Genomic DNA, 17,630 nt, shown 5'->3' on the forward strand with positions numbered 1-17,630 from the left:
TGGCAGCCAGAGACAGAGGTCCTCCAGACTGGATGAAATACTCAACCTCTCACTTTAATCCTTACCTCATAGTGAATATTGCTTTGTTATATTTCATCTCAGGGGTTTTATTCTATAAAGTCCTGTTCCTTTGAAGGAGATTGCTGGAATGGTAACTAACATTTTCAGTTCTCCTAAAGAAACAAAAGAGATCTGAGGAGTCTGTTGGGAGACAATTCTCCATGGGTCTCTTGCATCCTGCATGCTTGGTAAGCAGAGGCACTAACAGCTTTTGTTCCAAACACCATAGCCAGGGAAGATGGAGACGGGGCCTCCCTCAGGGAAAGAGGGCCAATTTGCTTGCTATTCAGGATACGTTTCCTCCCAGGCAAAGGCTGGGTGGGTTTGCTTGTAGCCCCTGATGAGGCTTGCGTTCCTTAGCTGTGTTGTCACTTCACTGCTTTACTCTGCAGTACCCACCGTCAGGAGACTGGGGAGAAAGGGAAACTTGGGCATGTGAGGCCCAGGCTGCCTGCTGGACCGTGATTAATACAGGCCTTTGTCTCTGACCCAGCAGTGCCCATGGCAGGCTGATATGTCAGCTTGCAAGTAAGGTAAAATATCAGACCTTTTACAGTTACTGACCAAGAATTCTTAGAAGGAATCTAGAAATCAGGCACTAAGCTTGGCAGAGTCTTCTGTGCCCCTTCATCCAGCCTATCACAAAAGGGTGAAACAAAGCAACCTCTTTGATGCCCTCCATGTTGAAATCATTCACTTGTTTATGTTCATGTTCCCTTTTTTTTCCAGAAGCTCCTTCCCATTACAATTTGGTCTTGTGAATTACAGAATGAAAACTGTTAAGTCATTATAGAACCATAATGAACAAGCACAATGGCCAAGTTGTATTAACATGAAAAGTTTTGGTCTGCTTTTTAAGTATGTAATTATGGTCCTTTTTTTAAAGTCCTAGAATATACTAGTCACTTTCCTAGCTTGGCGCCTTTGCTCCTGTTGCCCTCCTTAACTGGAATACTTTTCTTCTTTCTTTCCACCTTTAGAAATTCTACCCATCCTTATATGACCAGGTAAAATTCCATCTCTTCTTTGAAGACTTACTTAGTATCCCCTTTTCTTCCTCCATAAAAGCAGAATCGTTCCCTCTCCATGGACCCAGAATACTTTGTCCCAGTCAGTAGCACTGCACTTCTCCCATAGTATCATAGCTGACTATGGTGCCAACCTCCAAGCCGACCTGCATGCCTGCTGAGGTCCTGGGAGATGTCATTTGCCTTTGAGGCCCCGAAACTGTAGCAGGTATATGATGAATACTGGTTGAACCGTTCCAATCTAATTATATGTATATACTATTGATACTACCAACCAGGAAAGTTCAACTACACCTGAGTTATTCAAAACTCAAGTATTCTGCCATGAAGAAGAGGAAATAGGTAACTCCTGATTTTCCAACTCCCAATTTTTTCAGAGATAATGATTATGAAAACAAAAAAAACCACTGGAGAGTTCTAAACCACTTACTGATGCAAAAAATGTAACACTTGAAGATGTTTCTCACTCTCCCTTGAGGTAGCCATTGCATTTCTTCTTATTATGGATTAATTGAGCTGCCATCCATAATTAAAGAAAGCTGTCAACTTTTAGAACCTAGCAATACAACCTTTATCACTGTAAAGTACCTACTGTGAATAACCAGGTCCCATGAGCTTATTAAAATAGGTTCCTTACAGTACTACTGAACTTGAAAGTCAAAGCACATCTCAAACTCAAGCTAACTCTGCTAAACTAAGAACTGCTCACCTGTGTTTCCACCTGGGGGATCTAGAGCGTGACCGTGCCATCCTCTGACATGTGAGCCACTATTTACTTTTTACACTGCAAAGAAACACAGTATTAGCAAGTTTGTAGAAAAGAGCCTGCAATCTGCTCTAAAAGCAGTGAATACCACCAACAAAAAAGTTACTTAAGTTCTCTGTGCCTCAGTTTCCTCATCTGTAAAACAGGGATGATAATAATAGGACCCACTTTATTGGAATGTTGTGAAGATAAAATGAATTAAATCAGGAGTCAGCAAACTTGTCCTATAAAGGGCGAGATAGTAACTATTTTAGGCTTTGTGAGCCAAATAAGGTCTTTACTGCATCTTTGTCTTTTTTTTTAATTTTTTTTAATGTTTATTTATTTTTGAGAGAGAGAGGACAAGCAGGGGAGGAACAGAGAGAGAAGAAGACACAGAATCTGAAGCAGGCTCCAGGCTCTGAGCTGTCGGCATGGAGCCCGATGTGGGGCTTGACCTCACGAACTGTGAGATCATGACCCGAGCCGAAGTCAGACGCTTAACTGACTGAGCCACCCAGGCACCCCTTTGTTTTCTTTTTAAAACAACTCTTGGGGCACCTGGGTGGTTCAGTTGGTTAAGCATCCGACTCTTGATTTCAGCTCAGGTCATGATCTCATGGTTGGGGTGTGAGATCGAGCCCTGAGTCATGCTCTGCGCTGACAGCATGGAGCCTGCTTGGGATCCTCGCTCCCCTTCTTTGCTCCTCCCCCCTTCTCTCAGAATAAACTTCAACAAATTAAATAGATAACAAATACAACAACTCTTTAAAAATATAAAACCATTCTTAGCTCACGGGCCACAGAAAAAGAGGCCCCAAAGGTCAAATATACTGTAGTTTGATGACCCCTGAGTCAAGTCAAGTCATGAAAAGAACCTAGAATGGTGCCTGGCACACAGCAACTGCTAAATAAGTGTTCCAAAAGGAGGAAATACCCAGAATTGCTCCATCTGAATCACTACTACCTTCCTGTCTTTCACCATGTACATAAATACTTCATATAAGCACAGACAAAAGTTTAGGAATACTTGATGAGATATCCTGTTTTTAAACTGCTGGATAATAAGAATTAAAATACCTTATTATAGTACTAAACTGCTATCTAACTTCAACTAAATATACCAAAACTTAATTAAGCATGATTAAACATTTAGTGTGTTGCCGATTCTTTGGTAAAACAAGCAATGCATGGAAACTTGATTTTTAAAATATTAATGCTTTAAAAGAAGTTGATAGCTTTAGGAACCAAATTTTTAAAATATGTGATTAGGGCATAATCTTCTATAGTAGCTACTATTTAAATGTCAGTAATCCTTAGTTCTTTTTTTTTAATGTTTATTTATTGTTAAGAAAGAGAGAGATAGAGAGAACAGGGGAGAGGCAGAGAGGGAGGGAGACAAAGGATCCGAAGAAGGCTCTATACTGACAGCAGAGAGCCCAATGCAGGGCTCAAACTCATGAACCATGAGATGACCTGAGCCAAAGTCAGATGCTTAACTAACTGAGCCACCCAGGTGCCCCCCTCCTTAGTTCTGATACTATAATTAAGTAGTTCCCACCTTATTGGCCCCAAACTACTGGCGGCTTTCAAAATTACTGCCATGGCTCCATGAATAATACTTGGAGCCACCATGCACAGGCTATGGAATGAATCAATGTATGTCTCATATATTATAACCTTTATTTTGCAAATTTCTGAAGACAGTATGGCAAATGTTAAAATATAAATGGCTTCTTGTATGTAGTTTTTCCATTGATTGATACAAAAAGTACAACTACTATTGTGTGGACACTTATTTAAAAAGGGGATCCTCATAGTCATACATTTGCAAACTACTGCTATAATGAATTTCAGAAGAAAAAGCACACAAGGTTAAAGGACTTGAACCAGATCACTCATCAAAAGGACATTCAATTCTATTCATTTATTTATACACTGCCTCTTTCCAAAAAGAAATTGAGGCTAGTAAGAATAATTGGTTCACAGGTACTATGAAATTAAGACAGTAAAGGGGAAAATTATCCAATTAAAAGTATCAAAATGCATTCCTTCAACAAATATTACTGAGTGATTATTTGCCAGGCACTGTTTTGGGGATCCGGCAATGAACAGAAATAGAGAAAAATTCCTGTCTTCTGGAGCTTACATTCTACTGAGGGAGTTTATAACTTAACTAAGGAAGCTTTGGGTATCAGTTCATATCTATGAAATGGAACAAAAATAAAAATCCCAGGGTTGGGCGGTGGAGGGGGGGGCGGTGGCTGACACCAAATATTGCTGGTGATGATGAAAAAGCATAATTTTTCTGGAAAGTAATCTGTTTTCCCATTTTATTTGTTTTTTATTTTCACTGTTTTTAATGTTTATCTTGAGAGACAGAGAGAGAGAGAGAGAGAGAGAGAGAGCGAGCCCAGAGCAGGAGAGGGGCAGAGAGAGGAGAGAGAGAATCCCAGGTAGGTTTTGCACTGTCAGCCCAGAGCCTATTGTGGGGCTCAATCCCATGAACTGTGAGATCACGACCTAAGCCGAAATCAAGGGTTGGATGCTTAACCAACTGAGCCACCCAGGCGCCCCCTGTTTTTATTTTTTTGAAGTAAGGTCTATAGGCATTGTGGGGCTTGAACTCATGACCCTGAGATCGAGAGTTGCATGCTCTTCTGACTGAACCAGCCAGGTGCCCCTCCATTTTATTTTTCTGAAAAAAAAAAAAAAAAAAAAAAAAAAAAAACAGATTTTTTTTGAGATACAATTTGCATACCATACATTCACTCATTTAAAGTGTAAAATTTAATATTTTTTAGTATTTTCACAGAAATACAGAACCAACACCGCAATCTATTTTTAGAACACTTCATTCCTTCCGAAAGAAACCCCATTAGCAGTTGCTTCCCATTCCTTTCCTCCTTTGATTAGCCCCTGACAACCACTAATCTACTTTCTGTTTCTATGGATTTGCCTATTTTGGACTTTTCATATAAATGGACTCATACAATATGTGCTTTTTTTGTGATTGGCTTCTTTGCCTTAGCATAACATTTTCAAGGGTCATCCCTGTTTTACCATGTATCAGTACTTCATTTTTGTTACAGCTGCATAACGTACCACCTTTTATTTATTTATTTATTCCTCTCCCAGTGGACATTTGAGTTATTTCTATAGTTTTGGTTACTATGAATAATGCTGCTATGAATATCTGTGTATCAGTTTTTATGGAGACATATGTTTCTACGTCTCTTGAGTATAAACCTAGGCATGAAATTGTTGGGTCATATAAGAACTCTATGTTTAACTTTTATTTTATCTTTTAAAATTTATTTTGAGAGAGACAGAGTGCACGTGAGTGAGAGAGGGGCAGAGAGAGAGGAGGAGAGAGAATCCCAAGCAGGCTCCACACTGTGAACACAGAGCCCAATGTGGGGCTTGAACTCATGAACCATGAAATCATGACCTGGGCCAAAACCAAGAGTCAGACACTTAACCAACTGAGACACCCAGGTGCCCCATGCCCACTTTCTTTTAATCTAATAATTTTAATTTAAACTTAATATTTTAAGACAATAATTTAAAAGGGAAAAAAAACAACTAAATATACTAACACATTTATATCACCATTTGTAATAGGAAAGGAAAAACACCCATCCAAACTAATTATAACCCACATGCCCAGGAATTAATAAAAGATTAAACAAACTTAAAACATAAATATCTAGTCGTTTCCTACACTTCCCACAGCCTTATGTATGTCTTTTCCTCCACATATTCTATTAGCCCACCACACCACACTATTTGCTTTTCCCTGATAAGGCCATGTTCACCATACCACACAGATGGTCTTCCTTCACTCCACTTGACAAATCTTCTTTCAGGACTGTTTGACCAGCATCTCCCCTGGGATTCTTTCCTTGACTTTGTTATTTTCCCCCTGAGTTTCCTTCTTGGAAATTCCAGATTTATTCTGCGATGATTTCAATACATTGTGATTATTTGTTTGCATAACTATATTTATTTTCATAGGCAAAAAACTCCTAGCAACATATCATAGAACACAAAACTCAAATTACCTATGGACATAATGATATTCAACCTCATTAGTAACTGAGTAAACACAAATTAAGATCATAACCATTCCACACCCACACAAAAAAATCAAAGTTGCACATTCTGGAGTGTTGGTGAGGATGTAGAACAATAAGGACTCTCATATACTGCTAGGGAGTATACATGAGCATTAACCAATTTGGAAGGAGGTGACAGTACCCATTTAAAGTTGAACATGCTCATATGCCATAACCCAGCAATTCCACTCAGCAACAGAATTTAGAGTAGCAGCTCTCAAACTTCAGTGTGCATCAGAATCACTTGAAGGGCTGGTTAAAACACAGATTGCCGGGCCCTACCCCAAGGGTGAGCCTTACTTCTAGCAAGTTCCCAAGTGATATGGATGCTGTTGGTCCAAGGAATACAGAACTAATGGCTTAAAGAAAAAGGTGGGGGTCCCGTGGGAGAAAATAAGATTTAGTAATTCTGTGGGGCTCAAAAACAAAAGTATTACTTAGAATATTTTCCTTTGAGGAGTACCTGGGTGGCTCAGTCAGTTAAGCATCCAACTCTTGATTTCGGCTCAAGTCATGATCTCACGGTTTGTGGGATCAAGCCCCGCATCAGGCTCTGTGTTGACAGTGTAGAGCCTGCTTGGGATTCTCTTTCTCCCTCTCTCTCTCTCTCTCTCACCTTCCCACACGCGCACGCTCTCACGCTCACTCTCTCAAAATAAACATTAAAAAACGGTATTTTCCTTTGATAATATTAAAATTAGCTTTATTAAAATTCAAACTTCACTCAAAAATGTTATTGCATATAAATCATACCTCAAAGCTATAAAAAAGTTAGCTTTGGGGCAATGAATACCCTCTGAAATTAAATCAGATATTATGAAGATGGTTGCACAACTCTGCGAACATACCAAAAACCACTGAATTGCACTCTTTAAACCTGTAAATTATATCTCAATAAAACCTTTTTAAAAAGTGAACTTTGCTTGCAGTTGCTTAGGGCACATAAGCTAGTAATGAAAAGTATGGGCTCAGGAGCTTAATGGATAAGAAAGGAGGAGAGTTCACTTAAACCATAGAGTAAAAACCTAAGAATGGTTTTTACATTTTTAAAGCGTTGTTAAAAAAAAGAAGAAGAATATGTAATAGCAACTATATGTAGACCACCAAGCCTAAAATATTTACTATTTGGTCCTTTGCAAAAAAAAATGTGCCAATCTTGGATTTAAACTAACTTATTTGTGACTAGCAAAATTCATCAAAGGAACCAGCTTCTTTCTAAAATTTATGGACAGAGAGAAAGAAAAGACTAAACACCAGCAGGGTTTGTTACTGGGGAGAAGGTGATGTCAATAACAGTAGATACATTGGTTTATGCTGCTACTTCAGAGTGAACTGTACAGGGCCAGGTGCAGTGAATGAACCCATCTGCCCTTGAACACAGAAAGACGACTGGACAGCAGAGACTTTCACTCCAAGGAAGATGCTGATGAGGACACTGGTGCGAAAAGAAGCCATCTCTCCCAGAACAGCAGTGGACACATCCTCTAACTAAGCTGAAAGACCCAACTCCAGCAATTTTCCTCTTCCTCCCACAGCATCTCCCCCTCTTCAGTAGATCCTTCCCATCACCATACAACTTCCCTCTGGTGAAGCTCCCAACTCTCCAGAACCACATCCTCCTGGGACTACCATCCTCTTTCTCCATTTATAACCAAATTCCTCAAAGGGCTGCCTATATACCACAGTCACTCTGATTTCTCTCCTATTCTTGCTTGGCCCCTCACCAATCTCGCCTTCTAATCCACCACCGCACCAAACTGCTCTAGTCAAGATCAATCATGAAATCCATGTCACTAAATCTAACAGCTATTTCTCCTCCTCCTCCTGGATCTACCAGCAGCACTTGCCAGTCGATCATACCTTCCTTCCAGAAACATTTTCTTCACTTGAATTCCAGAATACTACACTTTCCTGGTTTTCCTCCTACCTTTAAATTCCTTCTGTCTCCTTTACTGGTTTCTCCCCACCTCCCTCTTCACCACTCTGAACCCTAAATAGTGAAGCCAGTTATCCTCTAAACAATGACTTCAGTCTCCGGACCTCTCATTGTCTACACTCTCTCCCCAGTCTATATTCTCATTTAGTCTCATGGCTTTAAATACTCTTCATAAACTAATAACCCCCAAATTTCTATCTCCAGCCCTCACCTATCCTCTGTACTGCACTCTTACATATCCAACAGCCTATTGGATGCTGTAAACATGTCCAAGACCAAACTCCTGACCTCCCTCCAAAATCTGCTCCTCCTATAGTCTCTGCCCCACCTCAGTAAATGGCAGCTCTACCCTTTGAGTTTACAATAAAAAGGAAACATAAATGTCTAATAAATATGAAAAGATAAACAACCCTACCTAATCAGAAAGATAAAATTAAAACAACGAGATACCATTTCATACTCATGAGATTTGCAAAATTTTTCAAGTCTAATGATTTCCACGTGTTTATAAGAAAGTTAAAAAAGAGAATTCTTCAACTGAGGAAAATTCCTCTCCAAAAAACCGAAGCAGAAAAAACTCTAAGTCTATACTCCAAGCAGAATTAAATATATCCAAAAGCATTTAAGGATATATTAAAAAAAAAAACTCACGTTGAATCAGAAATTTAAAAACTAAGAACAGAAACAGATCAAAACCCAGAGTGAAATTACAAAAAAAAAAAAAAAGTTAACTGAACTCAGAGGAAAAAATGGGCAAAAAAGACTACATTACCTCAGAAGTGAAAAATAAATTACAAGGTGTCCAAGGGAGAATCAACTCAGATAAGAGACATTGAAGAAAAACAAGAAAACCAAAAAAATGAAAATGACAATAAGTGAGTGAGTGAGAGAGAGAGAACGAGTCAGAAAGAAAGTAGTGGAAAAAGAAGACAGGTAAAGAAGGAATAATATGTGTAATACTGTAGTCTCTTAGAAGGAAAACGAAACAATGGAATTAAACTAATATTTTAAACTAAAATTCAAGAAAACTTTCCATAAATGGAAAAATACCTGACTTTACACAATGAAGAGCTCACCAGATACCTAGGAAAACTAACTCAAAACAATCAATTCTGAAACAAAGCCTAGTAAAAATTATTTGATTTCAAATATAAAGATAAAATCCTCAAGACCTCTATGTAAAAAGAATAAATAACCTATAATTCCAAAAGAATTAGACTATCATCAGATATTTCAAAACTAACACACAAAGCAAAGCAACGATGGATCAACATTTAAAATAAAAAAATAAAATAAAATCAATGAAAGTAAGTGTGAACCAAGGATTTTTTATCAGCCAAATTACTTTCATATATCAAGGCTATAGAAAAAAAAAAGTTTTCAGCATACAAGAACATAGGGAATTTCTGCATTTAACTAGCCCTTCCTGAGAAATCTACTAGAAGATGAGCTTCATCTAACCAAATTATGAGTGAGAAAATGACAGCAAAGGACCGATGTTGAGCATTAAAAAATATGTAAATGTATGTGTAAGACTTTAAAAGAAAGATGAGGATGAAGGTGAAAGACTAATGTAAAATTGTGGCATATTGGGACAAGGTAGAAAAACTACACTAAAAAATGGGAGAAGAGACAGGAAAAGAAAATAATGGTAAAAAGGTCATTACTGTATAGGCAATAGATGGGCTTAACGCATACTGAAGGGGGGCACCTAATAAATCATATATTAAGGGGTTACGCAAATCAACACACAGTGCTGAGACAAGTGGATATCCACAAGCAAAACAATAAAGTTCAACCCTACCTCACACCATATACAAAAATTAACTCAAAATGGATCAAAGACCTAAATGTGAGAGCTAAAACTATAAGAGGAAAACATAAAGATAAATAATCTTTATGACATTGGATCGGATATTACATCAAAAGCACAGGTAACAGGGCACCTGGGTGGCTCAGTCGGTTAAGCATCCAACTCCTGGTTTCAGCTCAGGTCATAAGCTCACAGGTTCGTGGGTTCGAGCCCTGCGTCGGACTCCACACTGACAGTACCGAGCCTTCTTGTGATCCTCTCTCTCCCCCCTCTCTATGCCCCTCCCCTACTCATACTCTCTCTCAAAATAAAAATAAAATAAACTTGAGATAAAATAGATACATCAGGCATCATCACAATTTAAAATGTTTACACTGTACTATCAAGAAAGCAAAAAGGCAACCCACAAAATGGGAGAAAACTTTTTACAAATCATATCTGATAAAGGATTATGTCTAGAACATACAAAAAACCCTCTTACGATTCAATAATAAAACACAACCCAATTAAAAATGGGCAAAGGAGCTGAACTGACATTTTTCCCGAGAAGATCTACAAATGCCCAATAAGCACATGAAAAGATGTCCAATATCACTAACCATTGGCAAGATACAAATCAGAATCATGAGACACCACTTCACACCAACTGGATGGCTATGATCAAAGACAGATAATAACAAATGCTGAAAGTATGGAGAGATATGGAACCCACATACATTGCTGGGGAGAATATAAATGATGCAGACGTTTGGGAAAACAGTCTGGCAGTTCCTCAAAGAATTAAACACAGTTACCATATGACCCAGCAATTCCACTCCTAAATATATACTCGAGAAATAAAAATATATGTCCACACAAAAACTTATACACAAATATTCATAGCAGCATTAGTCATAATGGCCAAAAGTAGAAACAATTTCACTGTCCATTTAGAGATAAATGAATAAACAAAATGTGGTATACCCATACAACTGAACATTATTTGACCATAAAAAGGAATAAAGTGCTGACACATGGTCAAACAGGGAGGAATCTTGAAACTGTTATGCTAAGGGAAAGAAGCCAGTTACAAAAGACTGCATATTGTGTGATTCCATTTATATAAAAGGTTCAAGATACGCAAATCCAGAGAAACAGAAAGCGGACTGGTGGTTGCCTGGGTGGGGCGGTAGGGCACTGGAGAGAATACACACAGGGTTTCTTCTGGGGATGATGAATACGTTTCAAAATTGGACTGTGGCGATGGCTGCACAACTCTAAGTATACCAAAAAAACACCAAACTGTACACTTTTAAATGGGTGAATTGTGTGGTATGTTAATTATATCTCAGTAAAGACGCTACCAAAAAAGACAAAATCAACTAACAAAAATTTCACACTAAATAGGAACCCAGCATTTACAAATGCAAACAATATCCCAGGAAAGCCTTTGCAACAAAGAAGCCACAATCTCAGCACAGAACAGGACCAAGTCAGAGCTCACAGAACAAAAGGGGGATCAGCAGATCAGAGGAAGCCAGAGCTGAGGGGACCAGAACACGCATTATGCTCTTGGCTGCAGTGGCTATGATCAGTCAGTTCTTCAGTGAGGAGCTGGAGGTAGATAAAAACCCTCACAGATGCCTATCATCAATCTACTTTGAATTCATGAATACGATGTATTTTTCTCACACACACAAAAGGTTAAATAAACAAACAGGGGAGTAAGGGCATTTACAGAGGTACAAGGACAAAAAATGAACCATCAGAACAAAAATACAAACCTTCCTAAATACCGCTCCCCAATTTTTTTAATACAAGAGGAAAAAACACACCTCATAGCAAAAGAAACAGCAAATAAAGATAACAAAATATTATGATAGAGTTGAGGCCAAATATATTAGTCCTAACAATAAATGTGAATGGGTTTAACTCACCTATTAAAATAAAGAGTTTCAATGTGGCTCACAAAACAAAACTCAAGGAGTTATACAAATGACACATCTAAAACAAAGTGATGTTGAAACGTTAAAAATGAAAGGATGGCCAAAGTATACCAGGCAATCGGTAATAAAAAGAGAGAAGAGTGGCATCTGTGGAATCAGGCAAAGCAAAATTCAAGCCCCAAAGCATTCATCGTGACCAAAAAAAAAAAAAAGACACTTAAAAAATTATTTTTATTTATTTTGATAGACATAGAGACAGTGTGGGGGGGGGGGGGAGGGGCGGGGCGGACAGAAATAGAAAGAACCGAGAGTCGGAGGCTTAACCAAGTCACCCAGGCACCCCCGGAAAAGACACTCTTTAATGCTGAAAGCCACAATCCATGATTTAGACAGCACACATAAAAATACACATATTCATATGAACATCACATAGCAACCACCTTTATGAAACAAAAACTACTTGAGATGCAAGGCAACATATAGATAGAAACACACTAATAATACAAGATTTAATTATCCACTGTCAGTGGTATGTTAGAAAATGCAGTGATCCCCAAATAAGGAGACAGAAGATCTAAACAGCATAATCAACAGAGTAAGTCTTAAAGATATTTGTCAAACTCTACAGTCTCATACTAGAGAATATACCTTCTTCTCACATGCGCATGCCACATTCACCGGAAGTACTCATTTATTAGGTCACAAAGAAAACATCAGCAACTGCCATGAAACAGAAATATTACAAACAATATCCCCTGATCATAAGGCAAAAACCCTAGAATTTACTAACAAATATAACAGAAAAGCCCTTCCACCTAGAATGACAATGAAAGCACTACCTATCAGATTCTATGGGATGCATTTAAAGTAGTGATCAAAGAAAAATTTGTTGTTCTCAACATATTTTTTAAGTTTATTTATTTTGAGAGAGAGAGAGTGCATGTGAGCGGGAGAGGGACAGAGAGAAAGGGAGAGAGAGAATCCCAAGCAGGCTCCGCACTGTCAGCACAGAGTGTGAGGTGGGGCTCAGTCTCACGAACTCGTGAGATCATGACCTGAGCTGATGTCAAGGGTCAGACACTTAACCCACTGAGCCAACCAGGCATCCAGCTCTAAACATACTTATCAATAAAAATGAAATAATAAAAATAAATAAATTCAGTTCCAAGGTTAAAAAAACCCTAAAAAATAACAAGGTAAACCAAAAGAAAGCAGAAGGAAATAATAAAGATAAAAGCCAAGGAAGAGAATGAGCAAGAGAACAGAAAACTAGATCCAAGTAATAATTTAAAATTCTGTAGTTTTTGAAAAAACTAAAAGAGATAAACCACTATATAACATGATTCAGAATAAAGGGGGAAACACAAATATACAAAAATAAAACAGAATGAGGGAGAAACAACCATTGAAATGGGAGAAAAATTTTAAATCAGAAGAGATCACTTTGTACCTCTCTACCTAATAAATTTGAAAACTCAGATGAAAAAGGTATTTCGCTAGAAAAATACAAATTACCAAAATTGACCCCGAGTTAGAAAGCTTAAAGAGACCAATTTTCATAGAAAAAATAAAGTTATTAAAGAAATATCCCTGAAAAAGCATCAGGCCCAGCTGGTTTCACAGGAGAATTCTACCAAACCTTCAAACACCAGATAGCTTCAATATTCTATAAATTATTCCAGACCTGGTGTATCATGAGCAGGATCAAGCTTACAGAACATCAACCTTTCAAGAAAGATGAACCAGCCAAGGAGACTGAGAAGGGACATCCTCTGAGGAAGGAGGGAACCCTACAGCATAGAATCTCATACACTAAAGAATATTTCAAGAAAGACTTTCATGGCAAAAGCTGCATAGAGATCCAATAAAAGGAATAAAAAAATGTGAACACGTGGCTTCAGGACTAAGTGGAAGGTAAAGAGACTTAAGAAAGCCAATTATTAACAACTCCTTCTAACAGGCTGACTGGAAGGGAAGGAGAGAAAATGGATTGTGCCTTGGGGGGGGGGAGGTCCTAGGGAATAGGTTTACTGTTGATATGGATGAACTATGTGCCTGGTGTTGGGGATATAACATAGAATGACAGTCACAGTAGAGATGAACCTAGGTCCAATTAGTTCAGTGTTTCCTTTGATTCCTTAATATCAACTCCAATACTGTAGTCAATTTCTCTCAATATCCCACATTTACATATTACCTTCTTCAATGGTCCAGAATGAATTTCTATCAGCAGTCATATATTTTATGTTCATTTAGCAAACATTACTAAGTGCCAATGACTAGTAGGGGGCAGGCACACAAAGTTGTAAGAGATCTGGTTTCTTTCCCTGAGATGCTAAGTTTTCAGTGGATAAAAAAGACTTCGTGAGGGCTAGTACCTTCTGGTTCACTAAGTGTCTAGCAAATACCTCATTTAATCCTCAAAACAAGCCCCCGAGGAAGCTGGAATTACCTTCATTTCATAGGTGAAAAAAAGCCACAAAGAAGTAACCAATCTGTCCCAAGTAAAGGACCTGAAACCAGAATCCAGATTCTCAGACTCCAATACTAACACCTCTTCAACTTGCAATTCCTACCTTCAGAAAGATGACCCTGACAAGAGTGCCTGGTCATTTGTGCAGATGCTCGGTCAGCAGAATTGGACTTTAGCATGCTTGAGAATAGTTGACATCCTGCATCACATCTAAAATTGCCGTCTAAATTTGGAAAGCAGCTTTTCCACCTTCTAGCTGCCTGGACATTCTTTCTGTAGCCTGTAGGGCACAAAGACTATGTTTTATTTATCATGATCCCAAGGATTGTGTTTTATTTAGCTTTATATTTTCCCCCTCAATTTTATATATAGTGCCTTTAAATATTTGCTCCTTCAACATTTGTGTAGATTCATTCATTCACCTAATTTCATAACTCTGATAGCATTCTGAATATAATCTAGGACAGAAATCTAAAACTTCGAATTTAAGAAGTGAAAGAGAGTGGGGCAAATGGTATCACAGAATGGCTTTTCTGAATTCAGAAATTTACTTTAAAAAATCAAGAAGCTCTTGTGCTCTGAAATTTTTACAAGATAGCAATAATTGGCCACAAGACAGAGTATGTTTAAACGTACTTTCCATAAATGTCTCATTTGACCCTTAAAACCACCCTGTAAGAAACGCAAGGCAAATGCGCTATAATATCTACTTTTAGAGTTGAGGAAACAGTCCCTTAGAAAAGGTAAGTGGTTTGTGCAAGGTAATCAGAGACACTCATATTTAAGGAAGTCCTGAGTACAACTCTCTTGTTCACTCTATGATGCCTTTGCCTCACCTGCATAACCATTCTTTACTAGACGGTTAAAAGTGGAATAAAAGATGAGAAACTGAATTGCTAAAACAAATAAGAAAAAAAAAAGGATAGCTAGAGAATGATACTTGTACTCGGTTGGAGAGAAGAACAAAAATGGCCCCAAAGTGAGCCAGTAGAAATCCTTTAAATGTTGTCTTTTGCTAGGGTGTAGAAAAAGATACTCACAGATTGTTAGTGGGAGGGAAAATCGCACATCCTTTCCAGAGGGAAATCGAGTAATTTACATTTTTAAAAAGACAAACCCAACAATTCTATCATCTAGGAATGTACACTAAGAAGTAATCATGGTTGTGCAGATTTTACATTTCTTCAACAATGTTTTTAAGTAGTGTAAAATGGAACAACCAACTAAATAAATTATGACAGCCATGTAATGGCATGCTATGAAGTCAGGGGGGAAAAAAGGTTACAATAGAGAATCCACTTTAGAAAAATCCATACACTCATCTCTGCATAGAAAGATAATGGAGATGTATACCCAGTGTAACCATACTCATAATGGTTACTTGGAATGATGAAACTGTTATCTTCTTCATCATGCTTTTGCATCTTTTAGAAATTTTGTAAATAAACAAATGTCACTAAACGTTTCTATACATAAGTATTTCTAGTAAGGCTTTTAAAGGAGGGGCTCTGAAACGACAACAGGGACTTTCAAAAAAACATTTTTTTGTAGCTATTTTTAAGAATACTATTTAAAAATAAAGCATTATTAACATAAGCATTAAAATACCATTGAAAAATAACGCACTCATTGTGAATCCCCACCAAAACGTTTCCTTTTCAATTCCAGTCTTTCATTCATACCAGTTCTCATTCAGAAAAAATGTTAAAAATGTTGCTGGGTCAGACGTCAGACAGACCTTAGTGATTTCTACCTGTAGTTTTTACTTTGTTTCAGAAAAAAAAGAAGCAATCATCTAGAGGGCAGCTAGAGAAGCGACTCGGCAGGAAAATATTTGGGAGAATAAGTTTCTCTCCCATTTCTTTTCCTCCTGACTTGCCGATACGAAAATCCTGACAGTGACTGGCCCAGTTTCCTAATACACCTTAGAAAAGCACAGGAGATGCGCCAATTTTCAAGATAACGTTTCTAAAAAACACAAGTTTTACTTTGCAATGCAGGACAAAGAGCATCCTTCACGACTCATTCTGGACGTTACCAGAAGAAGATGCCGCTGCGCGGCTGGAGAGCCTCCGGAGGACAAAGCAGGGTCTCCTCGGCTCGGGTCCCGCAGGCTACGCGCCCCGGTCCGCCTCAGGGACAAGGGCACGGTCCCTGGACACCAACCCCCGGTCCCCATGACAGTTGCTCCGAACCGCCAGGGCCGCAGCCTGCCGGACGACAGGAGAGGATCAGGACCACGGCAGCAGGTGCCAGGGTCTCCACACCTGAGAAGGCACCAGTCCATTGGGCCCAAGGCGGGGGGGGGGGGGTGGGGGGGGAGGGTTGTCCCCCGGGAGTCGGAGACCTGCCCGGGCTTCCTACCCACCGCCCCACCCGCCGCCCCAAGACCGCCCCTCCCTAGCGACGGACACGCCCTCCCTGCAGGCCGGGGCCTCCTCGCCCCGCCCGCCCCCCAAGGGCCGCTCACCCGGCCAGGAAGTCCCTGCCGCCGCCACCAACCCCGTCGCCGCCGCCGCTGCCGCCCCCGCCGCCAGCCCCTCGGGCTTCGCCCCTCACACGGTCGCCACCTCCCACGGCAGCGACACCACAGCTACCACCATCGGGCCACGGGACCCGGAACCACTTCCTTCCGGAACCGCCTCGCCCCGCCCCCACCCTGGCCCCGCCCACTGTTCGCGGCCTCGCGCCGGCCGGCTCTCCCACCGACCCCTGCTCTCAACTCCCTGCCAACGAGGGTGCCCCGCCCGAGGTGCACCGGCCAGAGCTCCTGCGCCCTCTGCCGGTCGTTCCCATCCCTGCCGCTCTGTCGAGGGCGCATGTGCAGTCTGCTTCCTGTCCACCAGGAAAGAAGCAGGCGTTCCAGGTCCTGGGACCCTGGGGGTTGGAGCCTATCCCTCAGCCAGGGGCAGGAGCCTGGTCCCGTGGGCCTTCCAGCCTTGTACACGGGAGGCAAAGGTGGTGGAGCAGATGAGACTCGGCCCTCTAGCTCCTGGCTTGGCCCTCGAGGTTCTTCCAGAACCAGCCCATCTGAACCTGCACTTCTGTAGCCTTTCCCTGCCTTCTAAGCCTCTATCCATTCCCCGTGGCCTCAAATTAAGTTTCTATCCAGAAAACAAAACCTCCCCTCTGGGACTCCCAAATAGGTTAATGGTACCAACACCTCCCCATTATCCAATTGAAAATACTGACTCATATTTGTCTGCTTTTTTTATTTCTTTCCTCCCACACTCCATCCACCAGCCCCTAAGGTAGTATGTCCTCTCTCTCAGAGCATTTCTCACTTGACACCTTGATATATTTTTTACCCCTGACAAGATTTCTCTTTCAGGGTCCACCTCATCTGGTAGTATCACCTTTTACCCTCCCTTGTCACTGTCAGCTGACTGCATTAGAATTTTCATCTCCATCTGAATTGAATTACAGCCATCATCCCAATGAGTCCAATGCCCATGATTGAGCCATGTTTCCTAACGTCCTCAACCTAGATGACTTTACCTCTACTGTACTTATCCACCCATTCTCAGGCACA

At 40.0% G+C, this 17,630-nt stretch overlaps 1 protein-coding gene across 10 annotated transcripts in view; it reads right to left on the bottom strand.

The window, feature by feature from the left end:
- Positions 1-16,700, bottom strand: part of BCLAF3 (BCLAF1 and THRAP3 family member 3) — a 59,002-nt gene extending 42,302 nt beyond the window's left edge. For 4 of the 10 annotated variants that reach the window (XM_042975328.1, XM_042975326.1, XM_042975330.1 and 1 more), the window contains exons 1-2: positions 14,202-16,391; positions 1,798-1,872 (exon numbers count right to left, since the gene is read on the bottom strand). In XM_042975328.1, the coding sequence (XP_042831262.1) occupies positions 1,798-1,838 (41 nt within the window). In that variant the 5' untranslated portion in view covers positions 1,839-1,872; positions 14,202-16,391. The other 6 variants (XM_042975323.1, XM_042975324.1, XM_042975322.1 and 3 more) reach the window with 6 other exon arrangements.
- Positions 16,701-17,630: the final 930 nt, after the last annotated feature.

The sequence above is a fragment of the Panthera tigris genome, chromosome X (genome assembly GCF_018350195.1).
Source record: "Panthera tigris isolate Pti1 chromosome X, P.tigris_Pti1_mat1.1, whole genome shotgun sequence".
Lineage (NCBI taxonomy): Eukaryota > Metazoa > Chordata > Mammalia > Carnivora > Felidae > Panthera > Panthera tigris.